The sequence below is a fragment of the Micrasema longulum genome, unplaced genomic scaffold (genome assembly GCF_059751315.1).
Source record: "Micrasema longulum isolate JH-2025_06_02 unplaced genomic scaffold, ASM5975131v1 h1tg003006l, whole genome shotgun sequence".
NCBI lineage: Eukaryota > Metazoa > Arthropoda > Insecta > Trichoptera > Brachycentridae > Micrasema > Micrasema longulum.
This window is the reverse complement of record NW_028280115.1, coordinates 6,484-26,748: the sequence shown is the minus strand read 5'-3', so window position 1 is coordinate 26,748 and position 20,265 is coordinate 6,484. Positions and strand designations below refer to the sequence as shown.

General features: G+C 38.3%; 1 protein-coding gene across 1 annotated transcript; it reads right to left on the bottom strand.

Moving 5' to 3' along the window:
• Window positions 1-670: 670 nt before the first annotated feature.
• On the bottom strand, window positions 671-20,038 carry LOC148271243 (polypeptide N-acetylgalactosaminyltransferase 1-like; the record flags this gene model as incomplete). The annotated part of the gene is made up of 9 exons (XM_088241622.1): window positions 671-1,258; window positions 2,796-2,982; window positions 3,124-3,184; window positions 4,249-4,428; window positions 7,842-7,978; window positions 9,883-9,962; window positions 11,251-11,346; window positions 18,868-18,995; window positions 19,947-20,038. Coding segments are annotated over 9 exons (1,164 nt in total), but the record flags the coding sequence as incomplete, so codon positions are not given.
• Between the last annotated feature and the right edge of the window lie 227 nt (window positions 20,039-20,265).

The window sequence follows — 20,265 nt, the reverse complement described above, 5'->3', positions numbered from 1 at the left end:
TCCTTTGTCGTATTGTTAACTCAAGACAGGATCTGGACTTTTTTGGTTTAAGTTTACAACGATTTAAACGAGCACTAAATAAGTAGTCCAGATCTTGTCTCGATGTCCCTTATGTTTGTCAATGCTTCTTTCTTTTTTCTTTAAATGTTTTAAACTACTCTTTTATTGTAATATTTAAACCTTATAAATTGTAAACATGGACAATGTCCGTTAATAAATAAATAAATAAATAAATAACGGCTCTACTCGGGGTCCCTATCAGGACGCCTACAGCTGAGGTGTTTGAACGAGTAGGTGTTCTGAACGTCAGGCAGCTGTATGCTGAGGCACTTCTCGTTCACACTAAAAATAAAATTTACTATACGAGCTATGAAACGCGTCTTAAAAGAAAACAGCCATACATGGCACCTAAAATGACAACATCATTTGGTCGAAGGAGTCAAATATACCTTGGACCAAGATATATAACAATATACCATTTGCCACAAAATCAGATAAATATCTTGAGCAATTGAAACCATTTGTAAAGAAATGGCTACTTGATTTGGGTCCCGAGAACTGTCTCGAGATAAACACCCCACCAAAGCAGTAAACTTGTTAATATATCAACAATATTTTGAGTTTGTCCAAATTTTTGTAGACAAGGACTGGATACAACTCCCTGGGGAGCTGTTCATATTAACATATTATAACAGATAGAAATACATTATATATGTTAATATATCTGTGTGGATTTAAATGTGAATATGTAATATTTTATATGTATTTTATAGATATTTTTTAGACACTATAATTATAATATATTAAATCATGTAAATGAATGCCTCGACACGGGTTGTGCAGAGTGAGGTATTCATATTTTTAAAAAAAAGTTTTATGTAAAACGTGAAATAATAAATAAAAAAATTCTGTACATATCGGCAGTTTAGCAGCTATCTGCTTTCTATTCATTAATTTCTAACTTGTGTTTATAGTCTGCATTACGTGATGGGTTAAACAGCCCGTAAAGTAATGCCAATACAATACTTGTATTTGTCGAGTTTCCTCTCTACCTGTTATCTGAGCTTGTTGCCCTGGTGGCCGGGAACCCGGAACTGCCCGGGGAAGGACTGCGGCTTGGCCAGCACATCGCCGGACTCCCCGACGCTGCGGCTGGAGCTGAAGGTCTTCCGGCGCTTGTGCTTCTGGCGGGAGCCGCTGCTCGACTCGGAGGGGCCGTTCTCGTCTCCGTGGAGGCCAAACGTCTCAGGATTTATTTCTGGAAATTTTCCAATCATTAACACACTTTATGCGGGGAGGGTAGAAATACCCGCTAAGCCGGCTCCACTTTAAAGGCAAAAAAGGTAGGTCTATTAGATTATTTCGTCTAAGTATTTTATGCCAATGCTTCAAGATGCTCCGAATTACACACACATCTCTAAAGAGTAAGAGATAAGGTGTCATTTTAAGTTAAAATTAAATTGATATTCATTTAATTATTCAGTAATTACGATCGCGATTCTTTCTCCGTCTTGCCGAGAATCGCTCCCAACAGATTTCTGAAGACAGCCGCCCTCGGTTCCTTTGATTTGTCTCCACGACAAACTTCCTAGCTCCTTCTTCTCTTTTTTGAGGCGTGAGTTTTTTTCCGGTTGATTTCCGATCTTCTGTAGAGAAAATCTTCCTCAATCACAGAAATCGCCAATAACCAGATGATTTTTAGTTATCCTCGTCGCCAGTTATAATGGCGAAAAGAATCCTCGTTCCAGTTGTAATGACTTGGTGGCCGAGGAAATGAAAGACTCGTTAAAATAAAATAAATAAAACAACTTTGTTTTTAACCACTAATTTTTATTTTCCACCGACCGGTTTCAAAGCAAACAAGCTTCTTCGTCAAGGTTTACGTAACTAATGAATTGATTCCTTTTTTATTTTTATCGTGTTCACTAAATACTACACATGGACTCAATAAATCAAGTGGTTTTTTCCTTACACGGGTGGTGATTTGATATCACTATTTTCAATTTTCAATTAAAAGAAATATTGTTTAATTGGTTATTAATTATTATTTTCTTATTATGAATCGCTTTTTTAATTTCTAAGATTTCTAAGTTGTCTAATTTTAGTATTTTATTTACAACATGAAGTACTTTTAATCCAGTGTCTTTATTGAAGTTTTGATTATTTTCTATCATGTGATTTGCGAATTCAGAAAAATTACTATTATTTAAGCATCTTAAGTGTTCTTTTACTCTAATATTAAAGTTTCTTTTAGTTTTTCCAATGTAGATTGAATCGCAATCATTACAATTTAATTGGTATATCCCAGATTCGTTATATTTATGGACTTTGTCTTTGTGATTTTTTAACAATCTTCCTATATTATTAGTTGTGTAGAAAGCCGGTTTAATGTTTGATGGTAGAGAATTAGATAATTGTTTCGAAAAAATGTCATTTCTAAAAAGAATCCGCCTCCATTGTTTAGGTTGGTTTTTTAAGATTCATTGATTACTTGGTTCCTACTGAAAAGCATATTTAATATAAGTTCGTAGACGCTAGCTGATTGGCGACAGAAGTGATAGAGCGAGACTGGCGCCATGCACTGGCTGATGCCCTACGGTTTCCCCTCTCCGTAAGGTATCTCCACCATCTTTTGTGCATCGGCGCCATCTGTAGAACTTCTTTGATAAAAATTTCTATTACAATTTATGATACTAAAAACACTAAAACGTATTCCTATTCGCCCCAGAATACGGAACGTTATTTTTTACTCGCTCTCGTAGTTTGTAATGAAACACACAATACAATATTGTTACCATCGAAATTAGTCTCCAACGTCCCCAACTTGTTCTTCTGGTTGAACTCCAGTCTCCAGAGCTGCGTCTTGGCCATGGGCTGGCACTCTGCGGCCACCAGCTGGTCGCCACTCTGCAGCCCCTTGGTGTCCAGGCACAGGTTGCTCTCCACGTGGAGGATCTGGTTAGTCTTCAGGAGCTTCCAGACCTGGAGGAGAAATCAAGTTATTTATTCAACTTCAAAGAAGTTCAATGCTGCCAAAACCGGGCTGTAAATTCCTATCCAGGCAGAATTAAAAATACAGTACGCAAATGCGGAGAACGAATCTATCTAAATAAAATAACTGACCTGATTTTTGTGTTTCCTATGGCAGTCATCCATTACTACTTCATGGACCGCGTCTTCATCCCTGCAAAGACAATTTTAGAATCAAATGTATACAGCGAAACCTCTAGCGCGCAGGACAGAACAATGAAACAATACAACAATTCAATGGTAGTTCACATTTGGAATCACAAGTTCACGAAAACACTGTGAGACCTACAAATTTTGGTTCACTGGTCCCTACAACATTACTCGAATAACAGTTTATTTCTTCTAATCCAGGATTCATTTCAAACAGAAAGGATTGCATGAATCATTTCTCAAAGCATCATTATACTGCATGAAAATGTTTAACGTACTAGTAAGGCTTGTATCATAAACCCAGCCTCGGTTAAAACCAGCTATCTCTGCCTAGTAAGACTAATGAGTGATGGGTAAAATCCATAGACATTGACACGGGTTTTCTGATCGGTTGACCACAATGTAAAGGTTGCCAGCATAGAATTACAATAGTCCAGAAACCGCGAACGCACGCAGAACTGAAGCCAACAAAAATACTTATAAATGAGTAGTTTTACGCTTTGGCCATTAGTTAGTAGACCTTGCGCCGCTTAGTACACAACTGTTGAGTCGTTTTTTAGTGTCGAAATACTTCTGGGATTAAAGGGAATAGGGTAGGATCACATTTCATGTGTAAGTAGTGAATTCACAAATAATATTTTTTAAGAATTCTATTATTTTACCAGTTTTCCAGATTGTTTAATAAAATAAGGTGGACATTTTGTTAGAATTGCCAGGGCAGTTGAATTTTTTACTCGGCTTTAATAAGCCTTAGTATAATATTAAACAGATTTACTTAATTATTATTCAATGTTTTTTTTACATTTGTATAATAAAAGTACCAGTTTTTTTAATAGTCCAGTCAGTAAAATATTTTTAGTTGTAAAACATGACATAACACAAAATAATCTTATTTTGGTGTTATGTCATGTTTTACAACTAAAATTTTGGTGTTATAAATATATTGCTCGCGGTTTGGCAACAATACGCGGCAAACTTTTGGGCACAGTGCGATGTGTGCAAACTTAATTCTACGGTTGCCAAATTCAAAATAAGCAAAACCTCAAACAAATAGACGATTTCAGTTACCTTTTATACTGTATGAGAGCACATTTCTCTTCGGTACGTAGTTCTCCGTGCATCGTCAGGCTCATGTGTTGGGAGGCATACAGGATATCGTGACAGGTGTACACCCCCAGGGCTGCGAAGGATTCGTCGGTACTGGCTCCCATAGTGTCGAAGCACAGGTGCTTGGAAGGATTCATCATCCTGCGAAGAGACGTATTATCTACAGTATTATAATAACGTTCGTCCGCACGCAGCTAATAAGGTTCTACTATTACAAGAATTTGAAAATTACTACCTCCCAGCTATGCTCGATTGCCAGAGATATTCCCGCATAAACTTGAAAATATTTTAGTTGGCTTTGAACCGCAATTTATTATATATACACCCAACAGGCATTTTTAAGGACATATGTATGCATAGAAAATTGTTATGAAAGAAAGTAGAAAGACACAATAGTATAAAGTAGACTTGGTGGGAGTGGAAGCGGAAGAGAGGTGTTTATAATTGAATTTGATTCAGTGATCGTTTGAAAGAAGACAACTCCTTATCAAAGAAATCAAGACTGGTATGTTTGTTGGCAGACCTAAGAATTCTGAGCATAGGTGAATAACAAAAAATAATATCAAAAATATTATTAGTAACTATTTTTAAAATTTGAAAAACGCGCCAGAGATAATTCGGTTAAGTAATATATTGTACCGATCAGCGCGCCCATATCGGCCTGGGTCGGGAGAAGCGCGAACTACAAATGCCTTTTTCTTCCATATGAACATAACGCGTATGCGGGAACGAAATGTGTATGTGTGGGTTTTATTTCAGTTGTAATTACGCGTGTATGTGTAAGCTAGTAGGCAGTGCTTTCCGAACGTTGGTAGGTACATTGTTTTAGAAAGAACAAACGAATACGTTACTGGCATCAAGCGTTTTTTTTCGATTATAATTTAATGAAAGACAGTCATGTCGAATAAATGACCTCAAATTGGTTTCTATTATAATTATACAATCGAGAGTATTTATAAAGGTAATTTTTTGGAACTTATTGATTTGCTAGCTAAATGTGTCGGTATCTTGGAAAATCACTTGCAATTATCTAGTAGTGCATTTACGGGAATGTCAAATAGAGCCTAAAATGATTTAATTTCGAGTGTAGCAACCATAGCAACTGTAATAAATGAAAATATAAAAATATTTAAAAGAAGGATTTAGTAGCAATATATTATATAAATTATATTAAAAATAAGAAATATATCATATAAATTTAGCATTTTTTTGGATATTTGATGTAGCTTAGGTAATTTCAATATTAACTACAACATAGTGATGTTTTTTGTTGATATTTCTTGATAAAACTCCATAGTTAATGATTATGATAAAATTATAAATAAACTTATCAATGAAACTTCTTGGTTTAGTTTTACTTTTTATTATTTTGACCAACGAGCGCTTTCGCCTAAGTAGGCATCTTCAAGACTAAAATAATAAAAAGTAAAACTAAACTAAGAAGTTTCGTTGAAAAGTTTATTTATAATTTTATCATAATCATTACAACATAGTGATTCAAACTAATGTGACAAGTGAAGGAAACTGTTTGGTAAAATTGATTACTTATACTATATAAAACAGACTTTTTTTCAACTGCCTACCCTAGTTAAAAACTCTGTGCATGCGACTGCATATAATACAGTCTCTAGTAACAAAGAAAAAACAAACATATTGAAAAACTTACCTGCAAAAATGAAGAAAAGTCTACCATCCTTTGTAAGAAGCATTAAGGAATGACATAATATATACATTAAATTATAGTATTATGTTTATTTTAAATATTAAAAAAAAAATACATATTGAAGTTGCATTTACTTTTAGATTAATGTATCGTGGGGTAATGAGGAAGTTCAGTGCTATGGGAAATTGGATATAAAAATGTTTTCTTGCATGTGTTAAAAATTAGAGCATTTAATGAGGAATTCCACTGTTTTCTAATTTATTTATTTTCTATTAGCGTACTATTTAACTAAGCAAAAATATTTTTTTAAATTTTTTTTTGTGCGTTATTTACAAAGATATGATTTTTTAAAGTTACATTTATCAAATACCGCGCCAAATGACTGTAATCAGTGTGTCACTTTTCAGTAGTGACGTCATGAAACTGTCGGCGTTCTTACTTTCACTGACCTGACAAGAATCTATGGAATATTGCTTTGATTACTTCATTTAGTTGATCGTAATTTGCTCATTTCTATGTTATGGTTGTTTTTACGAACGTTTCGATTTAGAAAAACCTAGAAAGTTGACATAATCTCTGGTTGAAATGTCAAATCGTACAAATTATGCTCTTTTTTTTCTATGGTTAAAACGTTGCGGGGGCTTAAAGCGGAAACCGGAAATACTACACGTTGATATAAGGAGTGACGTCATTATTTACGATTTTAAAATGAATATGATTTTTAACATTTTTTATTTATTTTTGCGTGCGTTTTTGAGATATTTCATCCTACTCCAAAATTTTTTAATATTCACGTCTACACGAAAACATTTTTTTTATTTAATTCCAGGTCGGGCTGGAATTCCTCATTGCAAGGCAAAGTTTCTCAAAAAGAGAGCCATAAACCGCATTCAACGGATGGCGATTTTAAAATTTGAAGGTGTCAGGTAAAAAACTACAGTAAAATCTCGTTTTTACGTTCCTCAATTTTTGTATTTTCCCGCTTTTTAAGCCGAAATGTTTACATCCCATTTTTTTCTATACATTCTCATTTGAATAATCCCCCCAATCAACGTTTTTCAAGTTATTCATAACCCCGGTTTTGCATTGAAATTTTTTCAAAACTCATTCGATCTGTCGAAAGACAACAAACTGCGCGCCGCCGCGTGAATGGAGAAAGTAAATAAAAAAATGTGCAAATTGTCTCAAACTGAATTCAAAGTAGGTGCAGTGTAATTGACCATTGTGTTTAAGTGTCTAATTTTGTCATTTTACTAAATTGTGACATGCGGTTGACGCACGTTTAGGAAGAAAGTCTTTAAATCAATAAATTACGATGCAGAAAGTGAAAAAATTTGGCAATAGAAATTTTATTTGAAATTATAAACATAATTTGGAAAGAAGATTGTTTAAACAGTTATCATAAAAGTGTGAAACATACTAAAAATGTGATACCATATAAATAAAATTTCCCAATATTTAAGGGAAAAATTATTGTATGCATTTTGAACAAATACAAAATTTTATTTTCGTGTTTTTAAGGTTAAGTACCTACATAAAATTATTTTATACATGTTTTTCAAAAATTCAATAAAAAAAAACATAATAGTATTGATGGAAAAAATTCAAAATATTTTTTAATAAATCATAGGTAATTAATTCATAATCCCCAATGATGACAGTTTTTTACAATTTTTATGCTGTATATTTAGTAGTCTAGTACAATAACTATATTTTTATCTAATTTCATTTTTTCCATACATTTTTCATTTTCTCACTTAAGCGTTTTCCTCATTTTTACACTTTTTTTTGTTGCACCCTTGAAAAACGTAAAACAGAGGTTTTACTGTATTCGTAAACAAAATAATTGTCCTAAATTTTTTTTAAAATTTGAATAAGTTTTGTAACTAACCTTCCATGACCGATGACATTTTCTCCGGGTACAAATTTCTCCGGATAAACATTCTCAAGGTACCATTTGAAGGGCTTACAGTTGAGTTTTTCCCTCAGCACCTTGCGGTGGGCGACGTCTTCTGCGCTCACGACATCCTACAAAAACCAAAAACGAATATTGGCGATAAATTTACGAGAAAATAAGAAAAACTCCAATTAAACAAACCATCGCATCGTTTGCGTACTCCGAGTCGCACAATAGGAGGGAGTTCACTTCTAACCCTCGGACAGGTGGTATTAATTTGCATAAAGTAAAGCCCATCCGTATGATGAATAAGAACGGTACGAGGACGCAGCCTTGCCTCACTCCAGTGGAGACCCCGAACCAATCACTTTATAACAGCAAAAATCTTGGATGGAATTCCGTACACATCTGAAAGTGTCCAGAGATGGTCGATGCGGACTATCAAATGCTTTCTCATAGTCCATAAAACAACACGTAGGGGTCGAGTTTATATATTTACTTTCTTAATGTCGACAATGCTTGCCCCAGCTTTGCATACTGCACGAATCTCAGCATTTGTACTCCTCTGGTAAATGTTTTTTTTTGTCATTAATTCACTATACTTGTCCAAACCAACGCAGCACCACTTTCTTAATTTGATCGGTAATATTTCGGCTTAAAATAAAATAAAAAATACAAAAACACAGAATTTCCTCAAAGTTGTAACCTCAGAGTAATAATGCGTAACTTAGAGAGAAGCCCTAACACTATGTTTCATAGAAAGCAAGCGATGTTGGTTTGTTGGCTAGCAACCAATTGGTGGCCATTTTGTTTTATTTGACAACATAAACATAACGGTTCGATCGGATGCTTTTGTAGCTGTGCTTGGCTTTGTTTGTAAATAACTTGGATATTTACGTTATAATAAATAAAAATCGACTATGGTGAATTGGAGTATGTTTGGTTGCAGCAGTAGGAGCGTCAAAGCTGTTAAAGGAGTCAGTTTTCACAGGTAATTGATTCTGAATATGTTCCCATGATTTACATTGATTTTTGGCATTTATTGTCCCAACACGTGTATTATGTTGCTTAAAAACTTTCCTTATATCAACATATTTACTTCAGAAACTATTTTTTCTCAATTTAGGGGATAAATTTGTGAATTAAAGTATGTTTACTGTTGAGAATGAGAGTTGATTATAGGCAATATATCGGGGCCGCACTAGGCATCCATATAATGTTTGAGTCTTTATCGAGTAGAGGTTGATTAAAATTTTACTCGAAAATAGCAACGTTAACCTTGAAATCGCATCTAAAATGACATGTTCAAAATTCAGGCCGCTACGACTCGCCGTTTCGGAGATGAAACGGACAAACAAACAAACTCAACACCGGACTTTGGTTCCATGGAGCTGGGATTTAGGTATCAATAAATATAACATAAATATATTGTGAATAAAATGAATAAAAAAATAAACACAAACATGTATTTTCAGTTTTATAAAATAAATATAGGCGAATTATAGAAAAATAGATTGGAATAACTCTGCAATGATAAATACACAGGTACATATTTAAAAGTAATGATAATGCAAATTAATATCCATTTGGCAATTCTCAACCTGAGTATGGCCCATTGTTTTGCTGCGAACTGTAGCTAACTTAATACCCAATAGTCATAGAACGGTTTTTCTACGTTTGGGCTCCTCTCTAGGTTACGCATCATTACTCTGAGGTTGTAACACAATAAAATTCAAAGAAAGTAAAATATGCCTCTTTGATGTTTTTCTACTTGTAATGACACTATATCGATGGTTAATTGCCTATTTATCGTGACCAAAATTTCACAGAAGATAAAATAAAAATAATTTATACTATTTTTTATGATTGGGCATTTATTTTTTTTATTTTAATAATATAAACACAGGGTTATAAGTGTCCATTTTATAAATTCATTCCCCTTTTCGAAATTGAAGACCTTGTTTCAAGAACCTCAAATGACACAAGCCAATAACATTTCAGGAGAGTGTTTAAACCACGCTGTGAAGAAAATTACCTGTAAGTCTTGTCTCTCTTGGAAGAAGTATTTGGCATAATCGTCCATCCAAACCAATGCTAACCGAGCTGTGTTTATTCCTGAAATACAAAACATTACTTATATCATTAATCAAAGTTATAAGCAGCAATGCGCTTTACATTGGTGGATACAAATAAGTATATTTTTTAAAAGTATATTACAATTCACCAATACCTAGACTACACCGACCAGCGGCCAGCGGCTAGGTAACGAGTTGTGAAGTTGATATATTTCATCTGTCTTTATATAAATATAGGTTAAGTATTCAAAAGGTTATAAATTAATTTGTATAAAATTTCTTAATATTGTTCTTTATTTACTATTTTGTTTTCTCATGTATCTCTATAATAATGTATAAACTTATATGTATGTATATGTATGTGTGTATGTTTTCATATGTTAATTTATTAAATATTTTTCTATGTACCCTATACCTATGTTGGTACATTTCCTGATTTTTACTTATTATTGTATCTTTTAGCTTTTCTTATGTTATCTTTAATTTTAACTAAATTTACATACTTATGTTTCACTGCTGCACTTGAATGTAATTTCTAATATATGTAAAAGCCCGTAGGGCGTGTAAATTATACACAAAAGGAATATGTAAGACCTTTATTGGAGTACGGATTTCAAGTATGTATTTACCCAAGCCGTTCAGTTTGAGAAAATTATAAATACATGGACATATTGAATCTTACAATTTTATACAAAAATTAAAAGCAAAGATTAGCAAAAATAAATAAATGCAAAAAAAAAAAACTATACTATGAAGAGAGGAGAGGGGATGGATTTACAGGGCTTATGACCTATCATTGGCTGGTTTATTGTTTTCAGGCGTTGCCTAGTAAGTGACTTGGTTCGGCCAGATGAATCTCACCCACATAATAAAGGTTTCAGCTCCTTTACTTCACAAAAGTCAACAGATGGAAGAGTTGAGGAAATGTGGATGTTTAAACATGGGCAGAATGGTGAATGTTACACAGTGTGTAAAGTGGCCACTTAAACCAGCCAATGACAGGCCATAAGCCCTGTAAATGCCTAGACTTCCATATTCCCTTCTCAATAACGTTTTCCCTCTGTTGCAATAAATTTGAATATAAATATATTTTTTCATTTTTTTTTTTCATTATAAACAATAATTAGTTATAAAAATAATGTGACCTCACTGGGGTTACCCGTGCCGAGGACACTTAACAATATACTTTTAGAAATATTTTTACATGTGAGAATAAACAAAGAAGACCTTATACAGATATAATTGACAAAATGTTCAGACACTTTTAAACACAATGTATTTATTTATCAAATATTTTTTTTTCTTCAAAAATAAATAAAAATGGTTACCGTGCGTGTCCAGATCATTGGGGAATTTGTACGGATGGAATTCTCTAAAGACATGTCCCACTCTAGAGCAAGGGATTGTCTCCAGACTGCCCCCACCTAAAACATAATAATTTATCTTTGAATAAAAAAATCTTTATAAAAAAAAATAAAACAACTTTGTTTTTAACCACTAATTTTTATTTTTCACCGACCGGTTTCAAAGCAAACAAGCTTCTTTGTCAAGGTTTACGTAAACCTTGACAAAGAAGCTTGTTTGCTTTGAAACCGGTCGGTGAAAAATTAGTGGTTAAAAACAAAGTTGTTTTATTTTTTTTATTATAATGAATAACCACAAAGTTAGTGCTTCAAATATAAACATTATTTAAGAAAAAAATCTTTATTTATTTTAACATTTTAATACAGTTTACATACATAGGTACACATAAGGGTGGGCATATTGCCTTAAGGCATTTTCTTCTTAACTGCCCAAACCATTCTATTTGAGAAAATCAGTGGTGTGTATTTTGTATGCATGTACATATTTACTTTTTTCAGAAATAAAAATGTACAAAATATCTACACTTAACTACGAAGAGAAGATTTTATTTAGTGTTTATTTTTGTGTTTACTTCTGTAAAATTTTCATCTTTTATAAAATTTCTATACGTAACTAAGACTAAACATGCTGTACATATGTATATAAATAATTTAATTCTGCCTTAGAACTGCTACCTTAGAACCGGCATTTACTATAACTAGTGAGGATAGACAGTGTCCAATATGATTGCTTATAATTTAATTGAAAGTAATTTAAAATTTAAAATTCAATTTCAATTTAATATAATTTGAAATTTAATTTTAAAATAACTTTTATTAATTAAGAATTTCATTTAAATTTTATTTTATTTTAATAACATTATAAAATAGTTGAAATTTAAAATTAATTAAAAAATATTTTAAATTTTATATTATTTTTATTTTAATTTAATTTTTAATTTAATTTAAATTTTAATTTAATTTAAATTTAGTTTAAAATTAATTTTAATTTAATTTTAATTTAATTTAAATTTAATTTAATTTAATTTAATTTTAATTTTAATTTTAATTTTAATTTTAATTTTAATTTTAATTTTAATTTTAATTTTAATTTTAATTTTAATTTTAAGTTTAATTTTAATATTAATATTAATTTTAATTTTATTTTTATTTTATTTTGTTTTATTTTATTTTATTTTTATTTCATTTTATTTTTATTTTTATTTAATTTCAATTTGATTAAAATTTAATTTTACTTTTAATTTCATTTAATTTAAATTGAATTTTCATTTAATTTAATTTAAAAATAAATTTTAATTTAATTTTAATTTTAATATTAATTTTATTTTATTTTATTGTATTTTTACTTCATTTTAATTTAATTTAAATTTGGTTAAATTTTATTTTAATTAAAATTTAATTTAATTTAATTTAAAAATATTTTAAAATTTTATTTATATTTAATTTTTGATCTAATTTAATTTCACTTGAATTTAATATTTATTTTATTTTTATTTAATTTCAATTTGATTCAAATTAAATTTCCTTTTTTATTTAATTTAATTTTGCATTATTGTTTTATCTGCTTTAGTCAGTTTCCCATAATAAGGTTGTTACGGACGTCAAACGGAAAGCGGCCCTTGTAGGGACCGCCCCTGCGCTATATTAAAATGTTTAGACTTAGGGATCTCGGTATGTGTTAGAAATGAGCTGCCCCTCCAATAAAGACTAGTATTTGTCACTTTCGGGGGTGGCCTTTTCCATACCGAGACATTTAGAATAGGCATTTAGTTACAAATTAGTTTTAAGTATATTTTTGAATGTGCATCGTTTCGCGCTGCGTTGCCGCCGCAAGAATGCCGTGAGAACTGGAGGGGGTAGTGCCTATATACGTGGAGGGAGGGAGACGGATGGAGCGGGCGTGCGGCCTTCTCTATCGCTCTCTCTCTCTCCGCGCGGCATACGACGGCTAGACCCGCTCGGCGGGGTGAATGGTTGGGCACGTAGCGCGAACGGTATATAACGTGTACAAATGAAAATAAATGACACTTCTTCTCTGACGTTTAGCTTTTACTCATCTCTACTCGCTTCTCCCCGACCCGGCTTTCTACTCGATTCTTCTTCACTTCGCTTGACACCTTCGCTTCACCCTGGACTTGGATTTTGGACTTCTCTCCCTACGGATTCCTGACCACGGCGAACCGGCAACTTCAACCTGAAATAAGAGGCCCTTCTGAGGACATCTCCGGCCCTGACGAGTTAGACAAGATCGCCTAGCCTCCGCTGCCTTACAACCAGTGGATCGGGACGTGTGCGTTAGTGACTGCAGCGGAACCACAACACGACGCCGGTAGCGCGTTAGCTACATTGTTGGTCCTTCGAACCGGATCTGCTGTCGTCACACGAGTGATCATCTACCTGATGCCTGCTTCTCTTCGGTCTGGAAGAAACGCCGCCATGCAGGAAGGACGCGCCGAATCCGACTCCGGTTCATCGACTTCGGCCCAGACGACAACGGAATCTACCGCCCACTCAAGAGAGATGCGAGCCATGCAGCAGCGACTGATGCAGGACATGACGGCCGGGATGGTTGAGATGTTCAAGGAAATGAGATCTCAGCTCCCGCTCATGTTGGCCGCTACTACAACCCCAGAGAAGACCACGACGCCCGCCGGAGCGAGCGCCGCGGCGGCGGCGCCTACCTGTGCACACCTTGGGTCGTTGGAAACGACCCAACCCGGGCCTGCGTACTTGGAGGAAGCCGCTGAGCCACGACCGAACGTAGCAAGCCCTGCGGACCACGCTACATTGGACCCGACGACACTCGGCTCCATGGATTCGGAGACAAGACGACTCACCGGCGAGTGGGTTGACAACCAGAACAGTGCTTCATACCCCACAGTTGACAGGATGGCCGCAGCATTCGTGAGGGCACTGAAGGACGGTGATTCGACTGGAGTGACGTCGCAGCCACGAAGTGATGACCCAAGGATGACGTCATTCATCGCGAGGCAGACTGGTGCGAGAGACCTGCCGCAGTTCTCCGGGGATCCGCTAGAGTGGCGGATTTTTAAATCGCAGTTCAACCAGTCTACGGAGATGTGCGCATTATCCAATGCAGAAAACATCATACGGCTGCAGAGATCACTCACAGGACGGGCCAGACAGACTGTATCGGCCCTACTCGTGGACCCGGGCAGGGTTCCCGAGATCATGAAGATGTTGGAATCCGCGTTCGGACACCCTGAGCTCGTCGTGGAGACGGTCTTGGAACGGGTGCGGAGGATTCCGAAGCTGCCAGACAACGCATCGCTCCCCTACAACCGAGAAGCGGCAGAAAAACGCCTCTACTCGTTGGAAAGAAAATTAAAAAAGAACCCGGTACTTGAAGTTGCGTACCGGGCTAAAATCAGCGAGTTTGAGGAAAAGGGATACGCCGTTGAGTTATCCAGGGAAGAAGAGGCGCGAGAAAACACAAGGAAATGGTTCCTGCCTCATTTTTCGGGATGCAATCCGAACAAGGTTGGGAAAATTCGGGTTGTGTTCGACGCGGCGAGCCCTCACAGAGGTGTGTGCCTCAACGACCACTTACTGACGGGACCGGACTTGCTCACGTCACTAGTGGGGAACATACAGAGGTTCCGAGAGGGTGGCGTAGCTATCGCCGCCGATATAAAGGAGATGTTTCTCCGCATAAAGATGACACCCGATGACACGATGTCACAATTGTTTTTGTGGCGTCGAAAACCGAACGAAGCAGTGAGGACCTTCGCTTTCACATCCATGATGTTCGGAGCCAGGTGTTCTCCGAGCAGCGCCCAGTACGTAAGAGACCGCGTGGCCGCGGCGAATGCTGAATCATTCCCGGAAGCAGCGCGGGCTGTACACGAGAAAATGTACATGGACGATTATTTGGACGCCGTGGATTCGACTGCGGAGGCTGCAAAATTGGTGAAAGACGTCACGGCCCTCCTGCTGACGGGGGGCTTTGAAATGACGGGATGGGCATCAAACAACGCCAAGGCATTGTGCTCGGTCCGCGACGAGGATCGAGCCAAGACGGCTATCATCATTGGCGAGGCCGCCACTACGGAAAGAGTACTAGGCGTGCGGTGGGACCCGCACGCAGACTATCTAGTATTCAAGTATAACCAAGAGGGCGGTGACGAACCTGAATGGCCTACAAAGAGGCAGATGTTGGGAGCCGCCATGAGGGTCTTCGATCCAATGGGATTTATTGGATGCATAACAGTGAGGGCTAAAATACTGTTACAAGCCGTGTGGCGATCGAACATACAATGGGACGAGGCTTTAAAACTAGAACACGTGCAGAGATGGCGCGAATGGCGGCAGTTACTAGCCGAAAGTAACTGCGCAATACCGAGGTGTTGTATCAACAGGAAGGCGGAGGAAATAACAATGCACGTCTTCAGCGATGCCTCGGAACAAGCCTGCTGTGCGGTGGCATATTTTGTGCACAGGGCGGGCACTAGCTTTATTATGAGCAAATGTAAAGTAGCGCCGCTAAAGCCTTTATCGATACCGCGTCTAGAACTTCAGGCGGCGCTACTCGCCGCGCGGTTAGCGGCGAGTATAAAGAGGGAAAGCCGCATGAAAATTAAAAGAACTATATTCTGGACGGACTCGAGCACGGTTCTATCCTGGATACGCACAGACCCGTTGAAGTATTCAACGTTCGTAGCGAACCGACTCGGGGAGATCGATGAAATCGCCGGAATAAACGGTTGGCGCTGGGTACCGACAAAACAAAACCCGGCGGACATCGGAACGCGAGATACACAGCCACTCGATCTGTCTTCGAACGGCATGTGGTTCCGGGGCCCAGATTTCCTCTCCCGGCCGGAGAGTGAATGGCCTCAGGAAAAAGGGACAATCTCGCCTCCTGAAGACGCGCTGGAGATAAGACCACCGCGTCACTTTGTGGGCCATTGCCACACGACGACAGGACTCCCGGACGTATCCCGCTTTTCATCGTGGGTACGACTTATACGGACGACGGCCTGGGTTATGAGGTTCGTCGGACGTTGCCGCCGTCCCAGACAACGTGACGAGCCCGAGAAGCCGGGAGGTGACTTCGAACTCCGGGCCGAAGAATTGAATAAAGCCGAAGAAATATGGGTGCGCCTGTCACAGAGGCGTGCCTTCGGCAAAGAAATAGAATGCCTACAACGGGAAGAGGCCCTACCGCCCGGAGGACGGCTACGCGCTGTCACGCCGTTTATTGATGGAAGCGGCATACTGCGTATGGGAACCAGACTACAAAGGATAGATGACCAGAACGTGAATGCCCCGCCAATACTGGACGGCGGGGACGAATATTGCAGACTGATGATAAGTTACCAGCACGCAGCATCAGGACATCCAGGGACGGAGCGCACGATAAGCGATATCAGGTCGGGCTACTTTGTCGTGCGCCTCCGTACGACGCTGCGAGGGATCATCAGGAGCTGCCGGGCGTGCCGCATGCTGAGATGCATTCCGAAGCCGCCACTGATGGGACAGCTGCCGGCGGCCAGGCTGGCCAGCGGGGAGCGGCCGTTCACTCACTGCGGCCTCGATTTCTTCGGACCGATGACCGTGACACTGGGACGGCGCACTGAGAAAAGGTACGGTGCGCTCTTCACGTGCATGACAACGCGGGCGGTGCATATGGAGTTGGCATACTCCCTATCCGCGGACTCGGCTATAATGGCTCTAAGAAGGATGGCCGCTAGGCGTGGTCACCCCGCGGTATTGTACACAGATAACGGTACAAATTTCCACGGGGCCGATCGCGAGATGAACGCGGCCATAAAGGAGCTAAGCCGAGATGAGAAAATGCTCGGTGAACTAAGCGCCAGAAGGGTGGAGTGGAAGTTCATTCCCGCCTCCTCACCACACATGGGAGGCGCCTGGGAGCGCCTAGTAAGATCAGTGAAGGTAGCGCTAAGCGCTACTATAAAAGCGCGTTCCCCACGGGAAGAGACACTGATAACGGCGCTAGCTGAGGCGGAATACAGCGTCAACAGCCGCCCGCTAACACATGTGTCTGTGGACCCGAAAGATGAGGAGCCGTTGACTCCTAACCACTTCTTGCTGGGATCAGCTGGCGGTTTACAGCCTTTGGTCCATTATAGTAAGGCGGAGGAGGCCACTTGCCTTAGGAAACAGTGGCGAGTGGCCCAACAGATGGCGGACATCTTCTGGCGACGGTGGGTGCGAGAATATCTGCCCACGCTGGCGCAGAGACCGAAATGGAGGGACCCGGCAACGCCCATACAAGAGGGAGACCTGGTATTAATAGCGGACCCAAAGCTGCCACGCAACACATGGCCCCGAGGACGAGTCACGAGGGCCAGCCCGGCAGCCGATGGACAAGTCCGCGTGGTGCAGGTCAAGACGGCGACCGGGACCTACACGAGACCAGCAGTCAAGGTGGCGGTCTTCGCCGAAGGGGGCCACTAGCAGCCGAAGGACGTCCGGATGCTTCAGCGCAGCGGAGACTGCACCGGGGGAGTGTTACGGACGTCAAACGGAAAGCGGCCCTTGTAGGGACCGCCCCTGCGCTATATTAAAATGTTTAGACTTAGGGATCTCGGTATGTGTTAGAAATGAGCTGCCCCTCCAATAAAGACTAGTATTTGTCACTTTCGGGGGTGGCCTTTTCCATACCGAGACATTTAGAATAGGCATTTAGTTACAAATTAGTTTTAAGTATATTTTTGAATGTGCATCGTTTCGCGCTGCGTTGCCGCCGCAAGAATGCCGTGAGAACTGGAGGGGGTAGTGCCTATATACGTGGAGGGAGGGAGACGGATGGAGCGGGCGTGCGGCCTTCTCTATCGCTCTCTCTCTCTCCGCGCGGCATACGACGGCTAGACCCGCTCGGCGGGGTGAATGGTGGGGCACGTAGCGCGAACGGTATATAACGTGTACAAATGAAAATAAATGACACTTCTTCTCTGACGTTTGGCTTTTACTCATCTCTACTCGCTTCTCCCCGACCCGGCTTTCTACTCGATTCTTCTTCACTTCGCTTGACACCTTCGCTTCACCCTGGACTTGGATTTTGGACTTCTCTCCCTACGGATTCCTGACCACGGCGAACCGGCAACTTCAACCTGAAATAAGAGGCCCTTCTGAGGACATCTCCGGCCCTGACGAGTTAGACAAGATCGCCTAGCCTCCGCTGCCTTACAACCAGTGGATCGGGACGTGTGCGTTAGTGACTGCAGCGGAACCACAACACGACGCCGGTAGCGCGTTAGCTACAAAGGTGTTTCCGTGTTTTTTTAATACTTCTATTTTTAAATAGGCAAAAAAATGTGCAACGGTGGATAAATTTTCTACAAAGGTTTAAAATATTTCGATGTTCGTAATAAATTGCAATGTTCGTTAGAAGCTTACTCGGCGGCCACAAACGTGCTCGTTTTTAAACGCAAAAAACACAAATGAAAAGGAGTTTTTACGCATCTACAGTTTTATTATTAGAAATGTAAAAAACCACTCAATATATTTTCAACGTTGTTCCCGATTAGTGAAAACACCCCATTGTTTCAATGTCGGGCTTATCGGTCGTAGGATGAAGAATGATTTGCTTACATTGCCATAATCTGAAGCTCATCTCCAGATTCTCTCCACCCCAGCCGTCCATGAGCTCGTCATAGGACCCAATCTCCCAGAAGTATTTTCGGTCCATGGCGAAAAGACCACCAGCCATTGTGGGCGATCTAATACATAAAAAATAAACTGTTTCTATATAGTCATTCTTTAAATTTTCTTTTATACATATTTACAGAGTTTACTTACAAAATAGCATAAAAATATGATAGGTCCTAATTGTTATGTGCCGATGTAGTGTGGCACACAGATAATAAATATTCGAAGTCCAACAGATCAATTGAGAACACACGAAAATGTTGTATATTAATTAATTATTTCAAAAAGCCATTATACTGTTACACATAAAAGCTACCGTATTTATTTAACTAAGTATTACGTCAGAGTGACGTAGTAACCACGAGAGATTACATGTCTAATTCATCTCCAAAAGACTGTGTATGGATTTATATAATGCAAGTTTTGATCCTACATTCTAAGATTCACGCAAAATTATATTTCTCACGCACTTAAGCATATGGTTATCAGGTGCCTACTATAAACGACCCTTTTACTTAAAAATACATGATTTCTGCATTGCGTGAGATGTTAATACTGGTCCCAGGGGGTTTTACCAGATGGTTAAGTGCCAAATGCATCAGAACTCTGGGTATATTACATCCTGTGGAGAACGCAAATTCTACCAACAGCTTACTAAATACAACATGTACTATGTAAGTACATAACAACAAGATGAACCACTTTTCAAGCAATTTCACATTGGGTGCTTAAACATAAGATTACTTAAAAAGCTATAGAAAAGGATACAAATGCAAAAGGCATAAGATATACAATAATAAAAATAATACATTAGTAAAAAAAAAATAATAACAAATTCAAAAAAAAGGAATGATTTACTCTATTTTGCGATTGTAAAAAACAATTTATATTTATAAAAAAAAATTTTTGGAAAAAAAATTTAGGATTTTTTAAAAGTTTACCATGAGGAATAGTCCTCTGAAGTTTCGCAGTCGGGCCCCGAAACACCATGTGTATGCATGTTTTAAATAGATTATGCTAACCTTGTGGGGGAAATGTCACTCTCTCTTCTTGCTAGATCTGCCTCCATAATATCCACCCAAGTAAAGTGACCGGAGAAGGTGAACCCCCCAACCTGCGAAAATGTATACATAGAAGTGCATTATATATTTGGTCTCCTCGTTAGCGTGCAAAAACTGTCCGGATAAAAGGAAAAATACTATTCATTGATAAGTAGGTACCTAGATACTCGTTTAAGATTGAATTCCAAAACTAAAAATTATTAATATTCAAAGATTGTATTTAATTAGGTGCCTAGGTACCAGTGGCGAACGGTGACTTTTTTTGTAGGTAAGGTTTAAT